Genomic DNA, 27,560 nt, shown 5'->3' with positions numbered 1-27,560 from the left:
TATAGCAATGCCAGAATCAGGAGCAAACTTTACATCCAACTTACGTTAACGAGGCATCTATTTGGCCAAAGTTCTACAAGGAAGCGGGCTGCAACCCGCAGCTCAGGCACGGCTCTGTCAGGCAGACACTCTGTTACTACCAGACGTAAGGCGAAGCCAGTGCTCTGCTGCTGCAGCCATGCTGCCTGCTTCTTTAATAGCATTACTGTCTCCACTTTTTCTTTTGTTCATTTCTGCCCCAGGTATCAAGGAAATGTGAGTCCCATGACTACAAGGGCGTTGTCTGATCCCACGCTGTATCCCTCATCAGTAGAGATGGTCCTAGAACTGTAGGACTCGGTAAAGACAACTGACTAAATACACTATCGAGCTGAAGAGAAACAGCGCAATGCTAATGTTCTTGCTCAATGAATGGGTTTACTTTGTTGTCTGGACTATCTGGAAAGTGGTCTATATTCTTAAATTTTTGCTTCCTAGTCAAAAACTAATAAGTACTATTTTTCAAAATGCAAACAACCAAAGTACTGTGTGTCATATATATTATTAAACATCTCATTAATACAGACTAAGATTTCTTATTTTAGTCACAACTTTCACTCACCATCTTTTTTAAGAAGATTGACTTCATCCAGAAGTGCAGAGAGAGCTACCTTTCCATCAGCTATAATAAAAAAAATCATTTTGCAAATAGAATGCCTTACATACCAAATCCACTAATATACTTGATGGAAAAACAAAGATTTGGCTTAGATCAGGACACTGCAGTGCTAGGATGAGAACCAGATCCTACCCATGAGCCTTCAGTCTACTCCCCACTTCCAGCCTAAAAACTGTTGACTCAAGTTAGCCACTCTCTTCCTTGCCTCCAGCACTCCCTGTGTCTTTCAGTTCTTCCTGTCCTTTCTATTTCTACTTCCCAAAAATCTCACCTTTCCTTTATCTGGTTTCTTTCCCTAAACTGAGTCACTCCCAGCAGAAACAATCTGAGGTATTACTTACCAAAGACTTTTTTAAAAGGCAGATTTCAATGAACCCACATCACATTTTGATCTCTGTATTTTTGCTTTTACAAATTTTAAGTGTGATTACACTGTTTCTCCCTTCCCTTTCTTCCTCCAGCCCCTGCCAAGTTGTCTTGCTCCAACTCCTTCCATATCTAGATTCTAAAAGCCTGAAACTTAGCCTTTGGCCCTTAAAGCCACACTAAGTCAAGCAGGATTTCCACAGGGCCCGCCTAAGAAAGCAGAGGGAGCAGAGAGTGCTGACGACACTTCCTTCCGCTGCCGCGAAGAGTCACTTCATCTCCTCAGATGGAGAAGAAAACACTTTGAAAATTTCAAGTTTAAGACTTAACATTTCCGAATGTGTCTCAAAGCTCCAAATGCAAAGAAGGAAATGTAGTTTAAGGCCTCCTCTTACGCATGCCTCGCTTCCTTACAGCAACGCCCGGCACAGCACACGTGCTCACCGTCAGCTGGCAGGCGGTCTTGCAGATACGGAAGATCTTCATCCGTGAAATCCACTCCCATCTTCTCCAGGGCATTGTCTAGCTTTGTGGTGTCAACCATCCCTCCTTAAGAAAGAAAAGGCAAATACTGTTTACACAATTCATAATGGTGATGCCTGGGCACATGCATTCTATGTCTAAACATTTGCTTCTTGGTTTCAAACTACAAAACAAGGCCGTCCAATGAAATGCTTTTCAGAGTTAATACAAAATAAATATCACAGTCACACCGAGGACCAGATTCATACTCCACGATCATAATTATACATGAGAAGGCTAAGACAAAGTTCTAAAATTGGTAATTGTCTACCAAAATAAATTACATCATGAAAAAAATAATTCAAATATGTTTGGAAAAAATTCAAAATATTCTACTAGGCTATTGATTATAACCTAAACTAGGAATGGTACTTTTCCCCCTCTAACTCTAGATTTCCAGTTAGTTATTAAGCCACTAAAATAGCTTGATTATTGAGACTTTATGAAATTAGCATCTCTATGCAGGTCTAAAAAAATGAAAGCCAGAGTAATTATATGATTTAGGAATAGATTTTTAAAAGATCTTAGAAGATGTTCAATTCTACATTGGCATAGATTCGCTGCTGTAGAGGAAAGTAACAATGGATATAAATTATCGATCCATCAATAAAATCATTATCACTTTATAACACAAAATAGTATGAACAACAATAAAAACCCTCAAAGGTCAAAAAAGAAAATAGGCTAAAAGATGAATGTTGTTATTTTTTACTTTGCTTTTTAAGTTTGGGTAATTTTTCTCTTGTCCTTTTTATTTCTTCTATATATTCTCCAAATTTGTATATTATGAATATGCATGTTCATAATCATAGATAAATTTCAATTATTACAATATTATCACAGTGACTTAAATTTTAATTTCACACTTTTTACTTACCTTTAAGAGTCTTGATGGTATCTACCAGCTTAAGCTGACTTATCTTCCCATCAACTATGAGAAAAAATACAAGGGCTCAAACAAAACCAGCAATGATACTAGAGCTCAGACCCAGAGCACGGCAGCCTCTAAAGGTTGTGTAAAAGGGAAGTGTGCACGCTTTGACTTTACCATTACCCACTGGGCCGTCTCCCTGGCCCCTCTCTTCGCAACTGTAAAGTATATAATTCACTGTCCCTCGTTAGAGCTACCACGAGGTATGTGAGATCTCCTAAAATAATTTGTCTTGTGAAATTGTTTATTTTTAAGGTTTATTGTTCTATTATACATTGAACATATTATTAAACTATTATTTTGTCTACTTTTAGGCATGAGTTTGACTTTATTTTGAGCTGAAATAAGCTCCTTTTATTGAAAATAACTTTTTTTCCCACACTATATTCTGACCATGGCTTCTCCTCCCTCATCTCCTCTCAGATGCTCTCCACATCCCCACCCATCCCACTCCACAGGCAGGCCAATAAACAAAACAATGCAAGCAGACAAACGTAGGAAAAAGCAGGAAAGAAAACGAGGGAGAACCATAGACACACACACACACACACACACACACACACACACACACACACACACACACACACGGAGTCTGTATAAATGAAGTCGGGTGCTACTTGTCTTTCTGTGCCTGGCTTGTGTCACTCTGCATGCTGACTTTCAGGTCTCTCATGTTACTGTAAATGACAGAAGGGCCTCTTTTGTGCACACGACTGTGCACACTTACCATATCCATTTGCTTACTGCAAGCACTCAGGTGAATATGGTGTAAGTGTTTCCATGGTATCTAACTCTGACAAGGTTGTGAAATAGAGTATAACCTAAAATGGGGCTCTTAAAGTACAATCTATAGTCCATGGCCCAGTAGCTTTTGGAGTGCAGAGGACAAGACATGAAGCCATATACAACCAAGAAATTCCTTGGTGGCTCTTCCTACACTGTGCCCTGCAGGATGAGGTCAGACCCTCTAAGGTATAGCTTTGCCTGCTTTTATAGCTTAACTTCATAAATGAGAAAAAAATCTACCTCATCTGATTAAATTGCTGACAGTTGCCTGGGGGCAATCGTCATTTCCTTCCTCTTTCCCTCCGTCCCATCACTACAAAAACAAACAAAAAACAAAACAAAACAAAAACATCTGTGGCACCTTTTAAACTTTACTATGAAATTGTCTTCATATTTTCACTGTGACTATGCATTATTTGCTAGTGGAAATAGACTTATTTCTTCTTTGTATTTCTTGAGCCTAGTATAGCTTTAGTATACCCATGTAATAAATGAGCAAATGAAAATAAATCACAAGAACTAGACCTATTTCTGTTACACTTCTACGTTGACATTGCTAATTCAACATCAAAGGGTATGAATAACTAATATTTTAGATTTTCTTGCTATTTAAATAACTGTAAAATAATTAGGCTGCTATAGAGAGTGGCTATGAAGTTTTCCTTTACTACTGTGACTATTTACCTAAATCTAAATTTGTGTCATAAATACAGTGTTCTTAGTAATTCATAAACATAGTTTCAATGGATCACTTCTTTGCCTATCTCCTTTTTTTTCCTGCTATGTTATAAGGTTCCTAATGACCTCAACGGCATTTCTGAGTTAGCCTGTAATATCTAAGGTCCAAGAAACTTTCTGCCTAACAATATTATTATGTATTTAATGTCCAAATTATAAACACATACAAACACATTTCCTCCTTTAGTACCAGATATTTCTGTATACTTTCAAAGTAACCAAACATTAAATGAAACATATGTTAAGATAATTTTGCAATATCACTATTCCTTATAGTTAACTCTGAAAGTCATATTCGAAAGCCATTGAAATAATTGAAATGCTCACCACTGATTGGGAGATGACTTTTGAGGTTGTCATATTCTTTTTCTGAAAACGTAACACCCATATCATCCAGGAAGTTGCTCAGATTAGCAACATCAATTTTTTCTTTGAGGATATAGAAAAGTGAATAATAAAAATGTAATTTTATAATGATTTCTAGACATGAAAATACAATGCTTTACTGTTGTAGAGAATAAAAAGTGAAAATTTTCAGTAAAATAAAGAGTCAGTTCTTCATAATTGTTCCTTAGCAGATTGTGGTAAATGATCAAGGACAATAAAAACTGAGTATTATATAGTAACACAGAAAACAATTCATATGGTTACTATTAAAATATTCCACACACTGAGTTTTCATCTGATATTTTATATAAGATCACATTATCAACCTAAATCATTTTTATCATTCAATAATCTTTAAAAAAATAGATCTGTGCTTAATAAGATGGACACATAAAATAGGATTATTTTATTCCCATAAAAATGCTTTTGTAAGTAACCCTAGTGTCTGGCCATAATGGCATGCGCTCTTCTCATTCTCTTCCCAAACCCCCTAAACAACGTAAACGTCTTTCCATCCCTACCCCTCTGGCACTCAGTGTGTGCGTCAGAAAAAAATGTGGCACCCGACTTTGTGACTGGATTTTTCACTCACATGATGACCTTAAGTTCCATCCATTTTCCTGAAAACAACACAATTTTATTTCATTTTATGACTTAATAAAGCTTTAATAAGTGAAAATGCCACATTTCACCTAGTCACCCACTGATGGCTGATTCCATAATTTGACAACTATGATTAGTGCTCCAATAAACTCGGTACCCAGGCAGTTTATGGTTAACTTTCTCCTGCGTATGAGCCCAGTTATGGTATGGCTGGGTCACATGCAAGTCTTACGTCTAGCTTTTCCTGGAACTTCCATACTGCTTTCTTCAGTGACTGGACTAATTTGCATCCCCACCACCACAAGCCAGGCTACATTTTGTCAACTACATTGTCACCATGTCAAATGCAAGAAGACATGGTAATCTGATCAGATATTGACAACGTTGTAAAGCACTTGTGCTTTTCACTCACATTTAAGAAAAACTTTATATTAAAAGCATGCAATATATGTAAAATGTAATTATTTTGGTATTGTTATTTTTAAGCAGCTTATCATACAATTGTTTTAAATTTCCCTTATTCTAATTTGGTAAATATTAATGGGTAAATCCTATGTGAACAAAAGCTCTTTAGGATTTTAAATAATTTTTAAGTATATAAAAGTCAGACACCAAGAGGCTTGACAGTCACTACTATAAATAATTCAGCATACAGTGCTATAAGTGTATTATTTAAATCTATAGAGACAATTATGAAAGAACTAAGGCCAGGTGCTTTTAGAAGCAGTTTTCTGAAGGAGACTCACATTGGGAAGGTGCAAAAAGAGACAGTTTCTTTTCATCTTTAGCCTTTGCTTGCCATTTAGGCTTTCAAGTTTTGTTTTGTTTTTTTTAATTTTATACATGCAGGTGTTCTACTTGCATATATGACTGAGCATCACATTTGTACAGTGCCTACAGAGGCCAGAAGAGGTCACCAGACTCCCCTGGGATAGAAGCTACAAAGGTTGTGAAGCTGCCATGCAGATACTGGGAGCCAAACCCAAGTCCTCTGGAAGAGCAGCTGCTGCTCATAACCACTGAGCCATCTCTCCATAATGAGGATGCTGGCCACCATGGAGCTCACTAGGGCATTTCTTGGGGGCGGACTCAAAAACTTTTATATGGTCCAGCTTTGTATTTTGAGGTATTTAACCAAAAGTATTAGAGTCAGCTACAATTGGGCACCATATTTATTGTATCATTCACAATAGCCAGGTTAGAAACCCAGCAAGTGTTCATCAGAGAATTAACATAGAGAGAAATGTGCCTGCTATGTGCCATAGAGTTTTATTCAGCCATTAACTTTTATTAGCGATTAAAAAAAAAGACATTTTTTTCATTTGAAGGAAAATGGATGAAACTAGAGATCATTGTGCTAAGCAAAATAAGCTATCCTCAGAAAAATTAATCCCATATGTTTTTTCTCATATGTGAGTTTATTTTTAAAAAAAAGAAAGAAAGAAACAGGAGATAAGAGGAAAAGGAAGACTTGTAAGGAATTAAGGAGAAATAGGGAAAAGGAGAAAAGATGGGGTTAAATAGGTGGTGGTTCTGATCAAGGTATGTTATATGCATGTTTGTGTAATTAATATACATTTTAAAAGAACCAGATCAACGCAATAAAATTGAAATTGAAATAATAAAGATGGGACTGAGCATAGTGCCCCCTCGGTCTGCCGCGGAGATCTCCGCTCACCTTTGAGCATCTTCACAGCCCCGATCAATGTTTTCATGTCCACGTCTCCTTCATCTGTGAAGTAAATTCATACACTTTCATATAAATTCGCACATCCCCCATCTCTTGTAGTACTATATCCCTATTTCTATAACAGAGAACCCAACAGCACGGCCTCCGAGTACTGAAAAACAACGACATGCTTAAGTCCATGCCTGGCACGTGGCATATCCTCAATAAATGACAACCACTGATTTTAATGCTTTTGAAAGTAAAAGAATCAGATGCTCTACCTATTTTTCTGATGTAAAGAAGAGTAACACTACAATTTTTTACCTATTTAAAGTTTTGATATAATCATGCTGGTTATAACATCACATTTAAATGTGCAGTTTAATGCATTGAATTTTAATCTAGTCTTTAGATGTAACACAAGACTTGGGACTTTATAGAGCTATGAAGAATTACAGAACCATGAAGAATAGCTTTTGACAGAGAACAATTACAGGTATACATCTGAATATATGGAGAGAAATCAGTAATTTATGTTTCTGTTTTGCATTTGAATGTCTTTAAAAATTAGCTATGGGGATATGACTCTCATTTGCCAAGTTACAAGTCATGACAGCATAAACCAGCATTATCCTCTTGCCTCTCTCTATTCCTGATAATTATCTGTATAGAAAGAAAACCTGAATTATACAGTGTATTTGGTTAGTTTTATGTTAACACAAATTAGAGTCATTTGGGAAGAAGGAATTTCAACCGAGAAAAGTCTCTGTAAGATTGGCCAATAGGCTGTTGGGCATTTTCTTGATTGATGATTGATGTGGGGGAGACTGGCCCATCCCACTGTGGGTGGTGCCAACACCGGGCAAGCCGTCTTAAGATGTGTAAGAAAGCAGGCCAACCAAGCCATGAGGAGCAGGCTGGGAAGCAATGCTCCTCAATAGCTTTTGCCTCAGTTACTGCCTCAAGTGTTCTGATTGACTTCCTGTCCTTATTTTTCTCAGACATGGAATGTGATCTGGGAGTTGTAAGCAGAAATAACTGCTCCTTGCTATGTCGCTTTTTGTCTTGGTGTTTTATCGTAGCACTAGAAACCCTAAACAAGACAGAAATTGGTACCTGGAGTTTCTATTGTGGCAGACAGACCTGACGATATTGTTTAGGGGAGGATTGTGGAAGGGCTTTGGAACTTTAGGATAAAAAAAAAAGCCATCCTGTGCTCAAAGCTTGGTAAGGCATTGTGGGAACTTGAAGGATCGTGGTGAGGACAATGCAGGTGATGAAAGCGTGTGAAGTTTTAGAGTTTTAGGTTCTGAGCAGGGATCAGTGACGGAAGTGCCAGGTGGTCGGGGCTGTGATAGACAAAGGCTGATTACCAGACACCATCTCAGGAAGTGGGCGCCCAGCGCACGTGCCAACATCACACTATCGGGGAAGAAGTGCAGGAAACTCCTGCAGCAGATCCGCCTTGCCCAGAAAGAAAAAGCAGCCCTGGAAGTGGAAGTCCCTTGCAAGTCAAGCAGGACTAGCGAGCACAGCCCAAAGACGACAGAAGAAGATAAAGGCTCCCAGGATGCAGAGACGGAAGCTTTGGAGATGAGAGCTAGAGTTCCTACCTCTTCTACCAGAAGGTTCTCAGCAGCAGCCGGAAGGATTTGGAGGACTTTGGAGAAAATATTACTATATTTCATTCTCCCAGACACCTCTTCTGTAATGGCCCTCTGACCTCCCCTGGAGGTATATATTGGAAAGACACAGAGAAAGACTAGAGAACTCCCCCACCCCTGGAAACCAACCCCTTTTGTAATAAAGCTCTAGTGCAATAGCAATCTACAGATTCATTTTGCATGATAAAAAAAAAATTCCAGGGGAGCTGGAGAGACAGCTCAGTGATTAAGGGCACTGTCTCCTCTTCCAGGGGTCTTGAGTTCAATTCCCAGCAACCACATGGCGGCTCACAACCATCTATAATGAGATCTGGTGCCCTCTTCTGGCAGGCAGGTGTATATCCAGACAGAGCATGGTATACACAACAATAAATAAATTTTAAATTTGAAAAAAAAATCCAGTAACATTCTTCATAAAAATGGACAAAACAATCTTAAAACCTGTATGAAAACACAAAAGACTGTACATAGCCAAATACAATCCTGAGCAAAAGCAACAATGCTGGAGGTATCTTAATTCTTTACTTTAAACTATACCACAAACTATTTTTAACCAAAATAGCGTGATATTCACAAAAATCCAGGCACATGGGCAGAAGGGAAAAAAACCAAGCAGCTATAGCTATTTGATTATTGACAATGGTACCAAAAAGATACATTGAAAAGGCTATATATACCCTCTATCAATTGGCTATTGAATCAAGAGAAACTGGATATTTGCCTATAGAAGACGGCTCCCCACCTCTCACCCTGAACAAAAATTAGTTCAAAATAAATCAAAGACCTTAAAGTAAAAGCCGGTAGCCACTGAAGGCTTTTTTGAAGACCAGGGTAATAACCGATTAAAAACCGCGCTTTAGGGAGAATTAACCTGGCCGCTGAATGAACCAGTTACTCAAAGTTACTACCTCTTAGCCTATCAGTCCTGCCCACGATGCCAGTGGAATTGCTCCCAGGAACTGAGTCTAAGAAGCCTATCTCTCCTGTTCCCGTCAGCCTCTTTTCTCTCCTATCTAGGGTAGGTGGGTTGGAAGGGAGGCATAAGCACTAAAGAAGCCCAAATAAAGTAGATTTGAAAAAGTTCGAAGCCTAGCAACATTTTTGTAATTGGGTAATGATTGGTTTCAAAAAGAGCTAGCTTAGATGGTTCAGGTTAGTATCCAGAACCCCCACAGGGAGCCCTCCAAACAGATAAGCCCAGCGTCGCCGCTATCTGCTGTGAGGTGTGTTGAAGCCTCACCGGGAGCTGGCAGGTATTCACACAGAACCTGCTCCTCCTCATCCGTGAGTGCAATGTCCATGCTTTTCAAAACCTCCTCCACGTTACTGGCTTTAATCTCGTCTCCTAAGGAAACATGACATGATATAATTAAGTAAAACATGAAATCATGTAAAAGTAGCATGTCTGTGTGTGTAAGTCCTGCATAGTATTTGAAACAAAAGAAAACTGTCTCTGGGTCTCTGTTACATTTTACCACATTAATCATTACAAAGTTAAACAAATGACTGGAGTTTAACGTAGTTCAGAGGAAAGCACTTGCTTAGAAGGAGAAAGGCCCTGAATCTAAGCCCTAGAGCTGTGAAAATATTAAAAGTAAAAAAAAATTTAATTCAATAAATATCTTTCCTTAAAATCCCAAAGCTATAGTCTTTACTAATTTAATGAATAATTGCTCAAGGGATTTTTTTTTCATTAACATCTCTCATTTTTGTTGGTCCTGTTTTTCCAAGACCTAAAATATCACAAATGGCCTCCCTGGCCTTGAACTCACTCAATATCCAAGAGTGAGCTTGAACTTCTGGTCTTTCTGCCTCCGCCTCCACGGTGTGAGATTGCAGGCAGATATGCCACACCCATGTTACGGTGTTGGGGATGGAATTTAGGGCTTTGTGCGTGCTGGGCCAGCATTCTCCCAACTAGCTGCATCTCCAGCCTACGGTAAATCTTTGGATTGCAAATATTACTGTCACTGCATCTTCAGAAAAGGAGATCTACTGTGCTTCCTTGTGTGCTTTAAGCCTAAAATGTTTACAGTTTATTTATAATTGTATACTAATTGTGTACAGAATTAAAAACAGAAAAGAAAAACACAGTACCACTATTTTATCAGGAACAAAGTAGCCAACAGAAAGAAAAGTCTAAGAAATGAACATGTAAATTTACATGTAAAACCAACTATTAAACCAGCATTTAAGAAATAAAATAGGTATTTGAAATAAATGTGTTCTTTCTATGTTCTTGCCAAAGCATATATTGGGTTTTTTAATGTTTTTTTAAAGATTTGCTTATTTATCATATATACACAGTGTTTTGTCTGCATGTGCACCAGAAGAAGGCACCAGATCACATTATAGATGGTTAGGAGCCTTCATGTGGTTGCTTGGAATGGAACTCAGGACCTTTGGAAGAGCAGACAGTGCTCTTAACTTCTGAGCCATCTCTCCAGCCCCTGCATATATTGTTTAAAATATATTAAAAGAGTATTATCACAGATAGTTTAAAATTTCAATTTTAGGGCTGGAGAGATGGTTTAATAGTTAACAACACTTGCTCTTTCAGAGGACCCAAGTTTGATTCCCAACACCCACAATTGCTCAATGAAAAATTAGTGTACTTAAAGTAGAAATAGAAATAAAATCTACCATAAAGGTAGTAAATTTAAAAAAAGAAACAAAAATTTTTAAAAGTGGTTCCATATTAAATTTAGACCTGCACTTCCTAATAGGTAAGGCATGAATTCTACCTCAAGCTATTTATTGTCCGTACAAAGAAAAGCTTTTTATGTTAAGTTTCAAGACATATTTTTATTTACTACTACTTCTAATATTACAGATAGTGTTTTCAGGAGATGTGGGAATATTTTATTTTGTTGTTGTTAATAGTTCTAAAAAGTAGATGGGAATGGGGCAGGGGGTGTGGCTTAATAATCAAAAGTGCCCTCTGCTCTTACAGAAGGCCAAGTGCTGTTCCCAGCACCCATGTCAGATAGCTCCAAAGCACCTGTAACTCCATTTCCAAGGGATTTGACATCCTTTTTCAGCCTCCACAGATACCTGCACTCTCACACACGCTTGCACACACAGACACACACACATACATAAAAAAATAGATGGAGTATATTAATAAGAAATTCCACAAAAAGGCATTTCTACAGAAAAAAACAATGTCTCCATAATAGTTTGTGGTTTGTCACTTTATACAGTTACGTCTATGTAAAGTCATAAGCAATAGCCAAATGATAACTTTAAATCCCTATGAAGTAATGTGAAAGGTGATAAAATTTCGGGTTAAATTTAGAATTATACATCCCAGTGTTCTTTTCAGTACTGCAGACATGAGAAAAGGGAGCATATCAGAAAGCCCAGAAAGCTGAAACAATGCAAACACTAGAAAGAAATAAAATAAAATCCTTAACACATGGTAGAATACTGTAAAAAATTTCCAGGCTGAGTTAAAAACAGGAAAAAATGGCTCTCACACAAAAATAACTGAAGAAATCAAAGTTAAAATAGCAAAAAAAAAAAAAAAAAAAAAAAGAGAGAGAAATCCAAAAAAAGAAAATTCTCCTAATATCAACACTACAACTTTTCTCTTGTTTCTCAGTGATGTTAGTAGGTTACTGTTAAGAACTAATGCTTTATCATATGCAACAATGTTGCATTAAGCGCACTTTGATTGCAAGCACCTAACTTAATTCTAGGTGCTGGCTCATTCTTTTTAACTAATGTTCCTTTTACCTTCACTGGGCCGTTAGCGAAAACCTGCAGTCGTCAAGACACCAGCGTCCACTCTAGAAAGGTGCTAACAAGCATCCCGCCCCCCCATGCTCTGGTCTTTTTCCGTTGTGCTAGGTTGAAAAGGTATGGCTCGAAGGCTGATCACAGTCTTAACTGAACTTAAAACCATCTGAAAAGGCCATCTGAGATTTTTTACAACATGTCATCACCTATCTCCATTCCACTAAAAACAACAGCAACCACAAATCTTACTCGCAGAGATGGACGAAATCGGTGACTTGATCAAATGGTTCAGAAACTCTTCTAGATTCAGTAACCCATTCTCTGAAAGGAAAGATGTCAGAGATTATGGAGGAAGTCAACGATAAGACAAAGCAAACAGCAACTACAGGAACTGCTCTATTGGAAAGTACTTTATAGGCTTGGCTTTGAGATATGAAGGTGTAATCAATCAAACCCAGTGTCATACACACACACACACACACACACACACACACACACACACACACACAAGCTCTGCATTGCCTTCTTGCAAGGTGTGGCTGGAAATAATTAGACCCTGGGTAGTGGTAACTGGAGTCTCATTAGGTGGCGGATCAGAGGAAGCCAGGGAAAATTCATGGAGCAAATACACATCCAGACTCCAGAAGTCCACGGCCACCCATGCTGCTGAGTTAAAAGGCATTAGAAACACTAAATACTCACCCTTGACTTCTGCGTTCTTTAGCGCTGTCTCAATCATATCTTGGGGTAATGGGACTCCCACGTTTTTCAAAATGGTGACTAGATCATCAGAGTTTGCCTCATTTCTCCTAATGGAGGCTAGAGTTTTCAAGGGGGCTTGCATATCTATGTGCAAAAAAAAAAAAACACAATATAAGAAATTTCAAAAAACACTTGAAATATCCTGGCTAATAACAATCAGGTCCGTCACTTACTGCAGTCGGAGCCTGCTAAACTTTGCGAAGTGCTTTGCATGTAACAGCACCTAATTAAACCACACCCCCAAACGGTGAGGTCACTATCAAAGTTTCCTTGACTTATGAAGAAAGGAAAACAGCTTTGGGAAGACTATTCTACCCCCACAAATACAGTTATGACGTCAAGTTTAAAGGCCAAAGTAATTAATTTTATAGACAAAAATCTAGCCACTATGATAACCAAGTCACTGTAGATATTTTAACTGGAGAGTTAATAATTTACACACACACATTTGGCATGTTGGTATGTAAATCATGAAAGAAGGAAGGGGACCACGGGAGGGGCTAAAATATATCTTAAGGAATGAGAGGGAAATAATAAGGTAATAGGATACATGTATCCTGACTATAGAAAAGGAGGTGTTGGAGGAAAGGAGTCAGCAAAGGGGGAGCACGGGAAACTGGGGAGCAGAATGGAAGAGGAGGAATAAGAACGAGATAGTTATAAAAGTTCCATTAACAGAGCTTATTGCTCTACATGGAAGTTTTTAAAAACATAATAAACTTAATTGAAGTTTGAAAAAATATTATGTAAAGAGCAACCTCAGAAAATCTGCTTACACTCCTCCAGATTTTCTGAAGTAATCCACTTGCCAAAATGAGAACACCGGAGGCCCGTAAGATGGCACAGTGGGGCAAGGCACTTGCTGCCAAGCCTGGCAACCTGAATTCAATCCCCTAGACCCTCGCGGTGGAAGGACAGAACTGACTGCCATACGGTGTCACCTGAACTTCAAAGTACATTGTGCCCGGACATATGTAAACATAAATAAATAAAATATAATTTTAAACTTTTAAACTGGAAAACTAGTCATAGTTTGGCTACCCTTAAGTATTTATTTTCCTTAAAGTGAATTGCTTACATGTACCAATACACAAAAATATCACATAAACAATAGTAAGGTGACATTAATATAATCAATGAAATGTAATATTTAGTTTTAAAATCATATGTTAAAAAACCTTTAAGCTCTGTAACCATCATTTTACAAACACAAACTCTGTAAGAGTGTATAAACAATGTACCTATAAAATCTTATTAGCCCTATCTAAAGGACCAAGGATAAAATATTTTTGTCTATTAAAATATAAAAAGTCTATGTGAACGTTGAACACATTCCAAATGCTGGATTTGAAGAAGAATTTACTTTCGTAAGCTATCCAAGTTGCACCTTGAATGCAGCTCTGCTTCAAGTTTGAAAAGACTATAGAGGAAATTAAACAACCTCAACTCTTCTCAAGAAATGGGCTACTCCTAGCAAACCCAGAGAGTTCAAAATAGTTGTAGATTATAACCTGGCTTCAATCAACTTAAACTTTGGAATTTTAAAAGTTCTAAAGATATCTCTTTAAAATGGAGATAGCAGTTAAATACACTAAAGCTAGATTACATCCAGTGTCCCATGGCTGGAGTGGTGGAGTAGAGAAAGAATGCCACAGGAAAGTTCTGGAAGTTCTAGTATTTTCCCTTATATTCCTGTGTGTTTCAACAGTGAATCTCATGATAAAATCCCATTTTAATGAAGAGTTAAGAGGGTGAAAAAGAAGAGGGAACAACAGCCTTACTCCCCCAGAATTTCAGTAAGACGGCTCAGAGCCAACTGTTGGTGTCCATGTGGTATCACAAACTTAGACAGAAAAATGAGTCATCCAGATAAACTGGATGGTATTTACATTTTTGTGTGTGTGTGTGTGACATATAGATATTCCAGAAAACATAAATCAAGACAATATCATGACTGGATCCCTGTTGAGTCTTTAGTCAAAGTACATTCCCTACAGGAATGTGTACTGCTTTATAAAACCAGTGCAAATTGACAAAAATAAATTTATTCCTCTCAAACTATCTTTTTAAAATTCCCACTTACTTGAACTTTTACTGAAATGTGGTGTTTCTTTCAACTTATTCAGCCAGTCTTTTAAATCCACATTCCCCTCGTCTGAAAATGAAATGAAAGATCAGGTGGCTTTTGGTTATAAGTTACGCGTGCTTGATTGCTCACCTTTCTAAACCAAAGCTATGCTTGTGTTTCTAACTCTGGGTCTAGGATACACAACTCAGGATGACCAAAGCGCAGTATGGTTGGAACGATTCTTAAGTCTTTCTGTGGTAAAGCCAACTAGCATTTGCACTGTACACCAACCCCAGCTGTTGTTTAGGAATGTTTCTTATCCTAATCTTACAGTCTCCGGCTTTTCAGCCTTACAAGTCCTATGTAATGATTATACCTCATGGTGATAACTCCCCTGTCAGAAAGTAAGTACTGAAAATGAAACTCAACCACAGTTTCTGAGGACTACACTTAAATCATATACACATCAAAGGGCGTGTGTGGTCCTTTGCTTTTGACCAGTCATGTCCTTGGATGGTAGGGAGGAAACGGCTCTGTGGAAGGTAAGCATTCCAATGGCGGGGACTGAAAATCACCAAGCGAACTCTTTGAGGAGTCTGGGGAAATCAAATGGATTTATTTCATGAGATCTTGTATGGCTTCAAGCTTCTGACCAGGGAAACCTGTTGTTTAAGTCTCAAAAGGTAAAGAGATGGGGAGAGCCGGGAGGCCTAAGGATAATGCAGAAAAAAAGTTCATCCAGCCCAAAAGGGGAGCATCTTGTTAAACTCCTGACAACTGATTCTGAGTCACCCAGCTCCATGGATTTATGCTTGAAACTAAAGATAGTTTTAAGTGGAATTCTAATAAATGATTCTGGCCAGACAGTGGTGGTGCACGCCTTTAATCCCTATACTCAAGAGACAAAGGAGGGTAGCTCTCTATGAGTTCAAGACCAGCCTGGTCTACAGAGCTAATTTCAAGATATCCAAGGGTACACAAAGAAAAACTCTCTCAAAAAATACCCCACAAAAATGTAAATAATAAATAAATAAATGGATAAGCAAACAAATAAATGACTCCGAAAAGGAAATACGTACTATCAGCAGAAATGTCTGCATGCAACTTCTGCAGTTCTTCATCAGGGACATGAAGGCCCAGGCCTTTGGAAATTTGTTTCATATCATCAACACCAATTTTTTCACTGGTGACTCTGTTCAGAGCCTTTGCAAGTTCATTAACCTCTATCAAAAGGAAATATTTTCAGTTCAGATACAAATAAATTCTAAATAACAAACTTTAAACTGTAATTCAAAAGTTAATTTAGACAACTTCTTTTTTTTTTCATTTAAAGACATGACTAGCCCTGTTCAATTCGCACTCAATACTTACTTGCTCTAACTATGTTAAATGTTAACCTTCACTTAATGCACATAAAAATGGAACCTCAAATATAAGACAAATTCATAGAAGAAATTAAACTCTTGTTCATAATTGGAAACTAATGTTTACCCCCAAATATCTCCATTCTATTTTAAAACAACCACCTTAATAGGGGACTAATATAGTAATAATTGGTACAAATAATGTATATATTAATAAATTCAAAGCATATAAGTGTCAAATAAAGAAAATAAGTGTAAAAAATCCCTGTGGGATCTATATGGCACCTGCTATGACCTATATCATTAGTTGTAACTATATGTATCTTACTGTAGGTAGCTTGTCCCAGAACAGTCAAGAAAATATAAATTCTCTTCAACAAAGTTACTGAAAATATGCTTAAGAAAACAGAAAGTCTCCTTAGTGAGTGGTGCTGGAAAAACTATATTGCTCAAAAAATTTCTGCATAAAAATGAAACTAGAAGCCTATCTCTGAGTATATTTAAAAATCAACTCAGAACGAATGAATAAAAAATATATGTTAAGGCCTGAAACTAAGTAACAAATAATAAACAAATAATAAGTCAGGAAATACCTCAGAACACTGAAATGGGCAGAAGAATTTTAGATAGGACCCCAAAGGGCACAGGCTGAGGGAAACATCCAACATTGACCTCTGGTTCTCCACATGCACACTCACATATATGTACACACACACACAAAAAAAATTCATAAATAGGGCTAAGGGTGTAGATCAGTGGTAGAGTACCTACCTAGCTGTATAAGCCCTGGGGTTCAATCCCCAACACTGCTTTAAAAAAGAAAGGAAGGGAAGAAGGAAGGGACAGACAGACCTATGTGAACATAAGGGGTTCACCTTCATCTGAGCGCTTAAACCACTAACTGTGTTCCATTTATTCAATATCATAAAATATTATCTACGTGCATGTAAATTGATCATCAGTTTCAACTATTGTGTCTCTCCTCTTAAATTCTAAATGTGTAAAAAACGTAACTATGCTCACCTCTAAAATCTTGTAGACGCTTACTGCTCTTCAATGCTAAAAGAGCAGCCCTCTGGGAAATTTCTCCATTTTCTATAAAGAGAAAAGCAGCACAAAGATCAAATAACAGTCCAGAAACATGATGGACATCCCAGCGAGCTACACCAATTTGTCTATTGCCCCCTTGAAGCATGCTATAGTTTTTCGCATCGTGCATCTATTCAAACCTTACCCATGTCAAAACCACGTCATCGGTTTATTCCCCCTCAATCCTTCCCCCTCCATCCTGTGTTCCCCTAACTCTGTCCCTTCCCTCTCTGTAACAGCCTAGTTTCTGGAAAGAAATGGTTTTGTTCCTATCTTCATTCACAGCTCCAACGCCTGGTGGCCACCACTTATCAAGCACCACAAAGCCTGTTCTTAGCAGCTTTAACAGCTAACTCCTTACCAGCAAGCTAATGAGTAATTTCTACTTTTTTATCTAATTTAATACCAAGTCAATTTAATACTCCTTTAAATTGACTTTGCTTTACTTGTTAATACAGCTTCCTCTTTATTTCTTTCACATCTTTCTGGTTAACTCTTTTTTTAAAATATTTATTTATTTATTTATTATGTATATAATGTTGTGTCTGCATGTACACCTGCACTCTAGAAGACGGCACCAGATTTCATTATAGATGGTTGTGAGCCACCATGTGGTTGCTGGGAATTGAACTCAGAACCTCTGGAAGAGCAGCCAGTGTTCTTAACCTCTGAGCCATCTCTCCAACACCTCTGGTTGATTCTTTTTTTTTTTTTTTCTTGGTGGTAGTTTATTTCTTTTAGTAATTTATTCAGATTACATCTTGATTGTTATCCCCTCACATATCTCTTCCTGTTCCGCGCCCCCCCCCCCCGCCTCCTTCCCTTGTTCACCCTATTCCCCTCCCCTAGTCCTGTGACAGAAAGGGACCTCCTCCCCCACCATATGATCACGGCCTATCAGGTCTCATCTGGATAGCCTGCTTCCCCTTTCTCTGAGTGCCACCAGGCCTCCCCACCAAGGGGAAGTAGTCAAATAGGGGGCACCGGAGTTCATGTCCGAGTCAGTCCGTGCTCACCACACAGCTGTGGAGAACGCACTGTCCATTGGCTAGATCTGAGTTGGGGGCTGGTTGATTCGTGAGGCCCTTTACCACCCTTTCTCCCTGCTGCTGAAGTGGGAGCAGCGTGCCCTGGGACTTCGCCACTGGACTCCGCCACTGGCCTCGTTCTCACTCAGCCACCATCTTTACCCAAGTGTCCATACGTCCTGTGTGGATGACTTCTAAGGCTCTATTTCCAGCCTGGACTACTGGCTATCGCACATTTTCAACTCTTTGGCCACAAATATCTCCTAAGATAAACATTTCATCTTTATGCCAAAACCTCACGGTCTCGCTGTAACGCATATGGTGAAAAGACACCAGACATACTGGACTATCCGGAGTCCCTTACCACCCCTTAACTTCTGCATTTTTCACACACTGAATATTCTTTCCTAACTCCTTTGAGCCTCCTTCCCTGCATGCCTGAATTTTGCCCAATTCCTACTCATATTTCAAGTTCAACTCCAAAATCCCTTCTAACAAGACTCTTACGACTATACCACCAAACTCGCATGGACTTAGTTCCCATCAGAGATGTTTTTTATATAGCAAACTTCGTGTTATATAGCAGAAAACGGCCTTGAGCTTCTGATCCTCCTGCCTCCCCGCACTGAGTGCTGGAATTGCTGGATACTCCACCACACGTGGTTTACACAGCACTGAATCAAGCCCTTCTGGCTCTCCTCATACCCTACTAGGCCCTTTCATTCTCTTAAATAGTTCCCTATTTACTTATTTACTTACTTACGTATTCGCTTTACAGCCTGATTGCAGCCTGCCTCCCTCCTCATCCCTCCATCTCCTTATCCTCAGAGAAGAGGCGGCCTCCAGTTGGTACCAACCCACCCTGCTGCACCAAGTCGCAGCAGGACTAGGCACATCCTCTCTCACTGAGGCCAGACAAGGCAGCTCAGCTATGTGAACAGGATCCAAAGGCAGGCAACAAAGTCAGAGCAGCCACGGCTCTACTTGTTAGGGGACCCATGCAAGGGTTAAGTTGTATATCTGCCACCTGTCTGTAGGGGGCCTACGTCCCACCCATGCATACTCTTTGGTTGGTGGTTCCAACTCTCTGTGAGCCCCCATGGGCCAGGTTAGTTTACTCTGTAGGTTTTCTTATGGTTCCCTTCTAACTTTAGCAATTAATGCAAAAGGAAGTACATATAATAGCTTCCAAATTTAATATTTCTATGTCCAGTTGTCTGGAAGCATTGAATATTCTTACTCAGCCTTATGTCATAAATATCTGAGCCAGAACAGTCCTCTCTTCCTCTCTTCCTCTTGCTTTCTCTCTTATTCTTCAGTGAGTCTCCACTCACCACAACCTTCTCAGATTGCTTCTCCTTCCTTGAGATCCAGCAGGTGTTCCCAACAAATATGCCTTAACCCAGGGGGGAATCAACACCTAAGACTTTTTTTGGTTTTTTGAAACAGAGTTTCTCTATGTAGTTTTGGCTGTCCCAGACTCACTTTGTAGACCAGGCTGACCTCGAACTCACAGAGATCCACCTGCCTCTGCTTCCCTGAGTTCTGGGATTAAAGGTGTGTACCACCACACACAGCTAACACATGAGACTTTAAAGGACGGTTTTTAGAAATGTTTACTAAACTTATTTAAGACAGTCTATCACCCAGCATGGTACCGCGCACCTCTTATCCCAGGATTCAGGAAGCTGAAGCAGCATAGAGAGAGCCTGTCTCAAAAACTCAAAGGTATTCTACCAAGCTTGATGCTAGTCTCAGTAGAATATTCTGTTAAGGCAAATGGACAGAAGTGGTTATACATACCATCAGCCTCAAATATTTTCTCTAACTGCTTCTGTTCCTCCGGTGTTAAAGAAATATTGAGGTCACTAAAAGCATCTTTTAAGTTGGCAATTTGAATTTTGTCAGAGCTCATCAACTTGACAGTATTGAGGGCAGCTTGTATATCTGAAAGCAAATGGAAACTCTCAAAGTTACTTCTTGTTTCTTTGTAAATGTTTTCATGTTCTATGTGATTAACAATAATATACCTATAAACTCAGGCTGCTTGCCAAATACAATATCACAACATTGCCTCCATGGTTCTAAAACTAATCACATTAGTCATAAATTTCTTTATACCCAAGATGACCAGTTGTTTTTATCTCAGTATGAAAAACTAATGGGCGCTGAAGAGGTGGAGTCTGAAGGAGGAGAGCTACTTAACGCAAGAGTTAGAGACCAGCCTGGAAAAAGAATAAGACTTAGTTTCAAGATGAACGAAATAATGAGAAGTGAGCATACCAGCCAGATGTGGTCCTGCACACCTGTAATCCTGGCACTCAGAAGGCAGAGGCAGGCGGATCTCTGTGAGTTCGAGTCTAGGACAGCCAAGGCTACATAGAGAAACTTTGTCTCAAACAAACATACAAGCAAAAAAAAAAAAAATGGGCATGCCATTAAAAAATAAAAGAATACCAATATTTAAAAGAACTCAAAATGGATCACATGACATAAACGTAAACTATGAAACATTTAGAAGGGAACGCTCAACAACTAGGCATGAGGATCATGTGTCCATAGAAAGCTCTGGCAAGGTTATGAGGCATCCGACGCCAGCTGAGCTCTAGAAAAAGACAGGACCGAAAAATAAAAAAGACCTGACAGACAAGAGGGGTAGCAGAAAGGGGAGGGAGGGAGAGAGAGGGGAAGGAAAGATGTGGTAAAACTTTTAAAAACTTGGCAAGGCAAAGATTTCTTATATGTGATACCAAAAGTACAATCCGTGAAAGAAAAAAAATTAGTGATTAACTAGACTTACTAAAAGATTAATGAACTTCTAAAGACACTTTTTTCTTTATTATTATTTTTTTACATCCCGAGGACAGATTCCCCCTCCCTCCTCTCCTCTTAGCCCCTCCCCTACCTACCTCCCCCACTCTGTCCCTGCCCCCATCCACAACTCCTTTTCTCTTCAGAAAAGGACTGGCCTTCCATGGATACCAACCAAGCATAGCATATCAAGTTGCAATAGGACCAGGCACCCCTCCTAGTAGTAAGGCTGGACAAAGTGACCCAGTAGGAGGACAAGGGTCCCAAAAGTAGACATAGAGTCAGAGACGGCCCCTGCTCCTACTGTTAGGAGTCCCACAAGAAGACCAAGCTACACAACTGTAACACATGTGCAGAGGGCCCAGGTCAGTCCCACGTAGGCTCTCTGGTTGTCAGTTCAGTCTCTGTGAGCCAAAACTTGAAACTGGAAACAACCCAGATGTCCCTCAATCAAAGAATGGATAAAGAAAACATGGTACATTTACATAATAGAGTATTACTCAGCTGATAACAATATCATGAAATTTGCAGGCAAATGGATGGAACTAGAAAGAAATCACCCTGAGTGAGGTAACCCAGACCCAGAAAAACAAACATGGTATAGCTATAAAGTAAAAGATAGCAATGCTACAATCCACAGAGCCAGAGAAGCTAAGTAACAAGGAGGGTTGGGGGTGGGGGTGGGGTGGAGCACACGAATCTAAAGACACTTTTAGGAAAACAGAGACAAGCCAAAGAAATAATTAAAATATCCCAACTTAAAAATGAGCAAAAAAAATGAACTAAATAAATACAAAAAGAGAATAAGAAAATGGAAAGATATTCAACATCATTAGGCACCAGGAATATGCAAAGAAAGGCCACCGTGATGCATGTTCACTTGTGAGAAGGATTAAATTCGTACATCATAGTAAAACCATGGAGGCACCAGAACACCCAACTACTTCCACTTCTGGTGCAAATGGATATAAAACACTGTAACCACTTTATAAAATAATTCAACAGTTTCTTAAACACTTAAACATACCTCCTAACGTGACTCAGTTCCCCATCTCTTGGTAGTTAACCAAAAGTAAAAGCATGCCTATATGCCTACACGATGACCTGTGTATGTATGTTTGCAACAGCTTTTAGGTGAAAGCTCAAACTGAAGACATCATAATATATGCTGTCAAGTAACTAGATAAAAAGCACTATACCTATAAAATGGAATAGTGCTCAGTTAAAAAAAAAAGGTCCCCCCAAATGGAAGGATTCAAATGTAAACATGAATCTTTAGTGCCAGAAGGACCAGCAGCGATTGCCGAGGGGTGAGAGGAGGGAAGAAGGTGGAGAAGCAGGTGGTCATGCCTTATTAGCTTGGTTGTGATGAGGGTGTCACAAATGCAGGCACAGGCCAACACATCACCAAACCGTGCAATTTAAATATAAAAACGCCTATTTTTAATATATAAGCTATTTCTCATAGCAATACTTCAAAATAGTATCTTAGACAACGAAACCTATGACAAATGCTTGGAGTCAGATGTCAGTTGACCCACCTTCCAATACAGGATCTGGTTCATGTCTGCTCAAATTCTCCACAATCTGTTTGAGACTTACTTCATCGGTTTCTAAGAAATAGAAGGTCATAATTATGAAACGGCAAAGTGCTAGTGGTACTAATCACTAAATGACAGAGGATGGGAGAGGCAGGTGCCAATAACCCATCATTAAATGACTATGACAGAAGTTAGAAATATGCAAATATTCTAATTCCTGAAATTCAACAGGATCAATACCAAGTAAGTATCTGAGATAGCTCTACCCAGAATCTTTTTTCAAAAGTTGTAACTATATTTATTTACTTGGCTATAAATAAAACATATTTTATATATGAATATAAATATGTATATATGTAAAATAGACTTGATCTGGGGGTCTCTGATAAGTACCTTCAGGAGAAAACAGTATGAATTTTAATGCATTTTCAACATGCCTACCTTCTGTTAAATCTCCTAGCCTATCTATCTATCTGTCTATCTATCTATCTATCTATCTATCTATCCATGCCTATATTTTTTGTTATATTTCAAAGGCCAGTTTGCCTCGCAACTGGAAGAAAAGACTTTAATCAGAGAGACAGAGAGGGGCCTGGGAGACGGCTCGGCAGGTCGAGTGCTTGCCAGGCAAGAATGAGGACCCCGCCCCCAAGCAAACACCAACGGGTGCGCTGGCTCCTCTGTAACACTGGTTTGTGGGAAATAAAACAAGGGATGCCCTGATCAAAGGAGCTAAAGTAGCTAAATTGGAAAGTGAGAGGCCCCGCCTCAATATATAAGGTGAAGAGTTACTGAAGACACACACAGACACACACACACACATACATGCCAAGAGAGAGAGAGAGAGAGAGAGAGAGAGAGAGAGAGAGAGAGAGAGAGAGAAGGCAAGTGTAGTCAAGGACATAATGAAAAGGTAATTCATACATGACAGGTAGAAATCTAAATCAGTACAGCATTATAGAAGAAAGTATGGGGATTCATCAAAAAAATTAAAATAGTAGTAAAAATTGTACTACTAAATGACCCAGAAACTCTAATTCTTCGTGTACACTAATGAACACGGAGTCAGGTTATCAAGTAAACAGCTGCATACTTATGTTCATTGCATCGTTATTCAAATAACCAAAGCACTAAATGAATGTTGAGTGTGTGTTAAATGAACCAAAGAAAGAGACTAACCACACAGATACATGCACCAGAATGCATCGCTTTTCAAAAGGAAAGTTTCTCATTTGGAACAACATGGATGAACTTGAAGGACAGTGGATAAAGGAAAGAAACCAAGTGCAGAATACAAAGTACAAAATCCCTGACAAAGAAAACCAGTTGTAAATGGGGTAGAATGTTGCGGGGAAGTGGTGGCAGGGGGGAAGAGTGAGGATGGGAGACACGTGGTTGGTGACAGGGAAGAAAGTGTTAGTAACACAGGGGCTAGAGATTGGGAGCTCCACTGTCCAGCAAATAACTGTAATTAATAGCTACATTCTACTTGAAAATTGCTGAAATGGATTTTAAATGTCATCACAGGAATTATAAGGATGTGAGATGAGGACGAGGTCATCCTGGCTTAACTACTTTACAAATACCAAATTAGTGCACTGCACAACACAAAGACATACAATATTTCATTTTCCAATTAAGAAATGAATGTATTTATTGATATATGCAACAAGATTCCAAGCATAGAGTAAAACTAAGACCCCACTATGCTCAACCCAGGTTGGTCCTTCAAGGAGGATGAGAGGGGGACGTCAACTGAAACCAAGTATGCATGAAAATGTCATGAGAAAGTTTTTATGTTTTAGCTAATTTTAAAACATAATGAAAAGTAATGGGGGGCTAGGAAGATATCTAGTGTTTAAAATAATTACTGAAGAGAGTAGAGAGAAGATTTGGGGGCGAAACACTTGCCACGTAAGGGTAAGGAACCTGTTGAGAGGCACGGAACCTTCACAGTGCTGCTGGGTATGGCAGCCTTCTGCAGCTCCAGCCTCAGATGGACGGTGGTGCAGGGAATCCCAGAGCAAGCCGGCTAGCAAGCAAGCTGGGTCAGTGAGCTCTGTGTTCAGCTGAGTGCTGCAGAATAAGATGCCTCAAAAAATAAGGTGGAAAGCGAGCCAGGAAGACCCCTGCCATCCACCGTAGGCCTCCACATGCACACACTAGTGCACCCACGTGCATACATACACGCATACCCGTGAAAGGAGAAGATTTTAAATCTTATGGTAATACCAGTGATAGGCTGGGGGATGAGTCAGTTGACCAAGCAAGAGGATCTGAGTTTGGCACCTCGGGAAAGCCAGGTGTGATGAGAGTCTCTTGTCACCCCAGCACTGAGGAAGTAGACAGAGGAGAACTCTGGAGCTGGCTGGCCAGCAGGCCTAGCCTAAGCAGCAAGCCAAGACCAGCATGAGAGTCTGTCTCAAAACACAATATAGATGGCTCCTGAGAAATGACAGTGAAGGTTGATCTCTCGGGGCCTCTGCACATAAGTGCACTCACATGCAAACTTGTCTAAAGTCGAGTGCACCTGCATGCATGCATGAGCGAGCACACACACACACACACACACACACACACACACGTGCACACACACACACGTGCACACACGCACATGCACTCACACACAGATGTTTATGTATGGATCAAACAGCATGTGAAGTATATGTCAGGGTTAAAAAGACACCGAATAGTTGCAAGGAAGAAACTGTACAATAATAAAGAGGAATTCACCGTTGATGGAGGCTTGTTTCAGGACCTCCTGCATGGAGTCGTAGGTTATTGGAACTCCAGTACTCGCGATATTAGAGACCAGTTTGTTCACAGGCATTTTATTTTTTCTGATATTATCCAAAGTTGTGACCTCTTTCAATAAACCTGCAAACGTAGAAAGAAAAAAAAAAGAGCACAAGTTGACACTGAGACCAAATCCTTTTTAGGCCTTGGTACTCACATCTTACAGAAATGAAATAGGTATATTGTTAAAGGAATTCTGAGTCAAAGGGCTTTTAAAACACATCAGTAGGTTTTTTCTTTAGAAGTCAATTAAATCATAAACACAGATCACAGTTGGGGAAAGGTTCCTTTCGGGCATAATTTCATCATTAACTGTTTGCTCTCAAAGGTGTTTCTGCCGCAAGGCCCACTCTGGGCTGCAGGCCCAAGAAGGTGGCCAAGAGGCAGAAACAGAGGCCGAGGAAAGGGAAACTGAGGAAAACCCTGGTGTAGACTAAAGCGCCACCCTGGCTCAGAGTTCAGGAGCCTTCACCCTTCACGGACAAGCCTGCTTGCTTTCTTGCACTGCGTCATTTACAGTGCCATGAGTGAGAAGGTAACTATGTAGACATGCATAGAAACAGGAGGAAAATGTGCTGCTGCAGTAATGTGCCTCCTTCTGAGATACAGCATACACGTGCTGAGAACGCGATTTGCCTTAAGGAATCTCCGAAGAATTACTTAATTCTAAATAAGTAAATAAATCCAAAACACCAATTAAATATGCTAAGAAATAAGACATCTGGATACAACATTTAGAATAAGGCAAAGAAAACTTTAGGAAAATACTGAAAATAAAAATAAAACAAATTGTACTTGAAAAAAGTTTAAAATACAATAAGATGAATTAAGAAATCTAATTTTTATTCTTTTTTATACTTACTGTTGAATGGTATTACTGAAGTAAATGAGTTAATGAAAGAATCAGTTGTGTCTTTCAAGGTCAATTTTTTTTCTGCAAAGTCAAGGAAAAAGTAGGGTTTAAATGAATCAATTTAAAACTGCTCTTTAAGAGGACTAAGGTTCACTTGCCAGCACCCGCATAGCAGCTATGGCCCGGATCTGTAACTCCAGTTCCAGAGGATCTGATAACCTCTCCTGGCCTCTACAGCTATCAGCCACGCCTGTGGTACACCCACACGCATGAAGGCAAGTACTCACGGACATAAAAATAAATCTATTTAAAAGTATTAAGGCAACAATTGTGTTTTTACTCCACTTAGCTTCCAAATGTGTGGTCACACTGGTTAGATTGAGGGCATGCAAATATAGGCATAGGCAAACACCTCCCACACTCCCACATCATACATACACAACACACAGAGAGCAGAGGTTTACAGCACAGCTTTTACCCTCAGGCCTGTGATATACTCTGAAATCCTATACTAAATCTCAAAGTACTCCACTTCCTTTTTGATGATATTCAGGACCTAGTATATTTATTACACAACACCCAGTTTTAAAACTTATACACAGGTTATATAGGATAAGTAAATATATGTATACATATTATGTATATGCACAAAAATTTTCATTTAAGTATATATAAATAAGAATAAAGGATAAGGGGGCTGGAGAGATGGCTCAGAGGTTAAGGGCACTGGCTGCTCTCCAGAGGTCCTGAGTTCAATTCCCAGCAGCTCTATGGTGGCTCACAACCATCTATAATGAGATCTGGCACCCTCTTCTGGCATACATGCAGGCAAAACACTGTGTATATATGATAAATAAATAATTTTTCAAGAATATAGGATAAGATGTAGGAACATTTTCTGCAAAGAGATCACTTTTGTAAAACTGTGGTTAAAAAAAAAAAGGACAATCTTATTTTTTTTCCTACTAACAGTATTCCCTATTCAACATGGAAACAAACAAACAAACAAAAAACTGTGCGCAAAAGCGAAGTGTTTAATCAAGTACTTTATAGTTAAATCATATATTAGGATATATAAGCAATATAAATATCTATATGAAAGAAATGCATGATACATATTTATGATAAATATATGATAGAAACATGACATATATTTCAAGATACATATTAAAGAAAAAATATG

General features: G+C 39.0%; 1 protein-coding gene across 1 annotated transcript in view; it reads right to left on the bottom strand.

Annotated features, from left to right (window-relative positions):
• EFCAB3 (EF-hand calcium binding domain 3) overlaps positions 1–27,560 on the bottom strand; it is a 354,012-nt gene that overhangs the window by 260,677 nt on the left and 65,775 nt on the right. Inside the window, exons 29-43 of the mRNA XM_084748227.1 lie at positions 26,387–26,458; positions 25,462–25,605; positions 22,729–22,800; positions 20,180–20,323; positions 17,283–17,354; positions 15,975–16,118; positions 14,911–14,982; positions 12,768–12,911; positions 12,315–12,386; positions 9,565–9,669; positions 6,670–6,723; positions 4,329–4,430; positions 2,424–2,477; positions 1,469–1,573; positions 602–661 (exon numbers count right to left, since the gene is read on the bottom strand). Coding sequence (XP_084604353.1) covers positions 602–661; positions 1,469–1,573; positions 2,424–2,477; positions 4,329–4,430; positions 6,670–6,723; positions 9,565–9,669; positions 12,315–12,386; positions 12,768–12,911; positions 14,911–14,982; positions 15,975–16,118; positions 17,283–17,354; positions 20,180–20,323; positions 22,729–22,800; positions 25,462–25,605; positions 26,387–26,458 — 1,416 coding nt within the window. The remainder of the gene's footprint in view (positions 1–601; positions 662–1,468; positions 1,574–2,423; positions 2,478–4,328; positions 4,431–6,669; positions 6,724–9,564; positions 9,670–12,314; positions 12,387–12,767; positions 12,912–14,910; positions 14,983–15,974; positions 16,119–17,282; positions 17,355–20,179; positions 20,324–22,728; positions 22,801–25,461; positions 25,606–26,386; positions 26,459–27,560) is intronic.

Source organism: Acomys minous (assembly GCF_964271855.1).
Source record: "Acomys minous genome assembly, chromosome: 12".
Taxonomy (NCBI): domain Eukaryota; kingdom Metazoa; phylum Chordata; class Mammalia; order Rodentia; family Muridae; genus Acomys; species Acomys minous.
The sequence above is the reverse complement of the archived record's forward strand: the minus strand, read 5'-3'. Positions and strand labels throughout refer to the sequence as shown.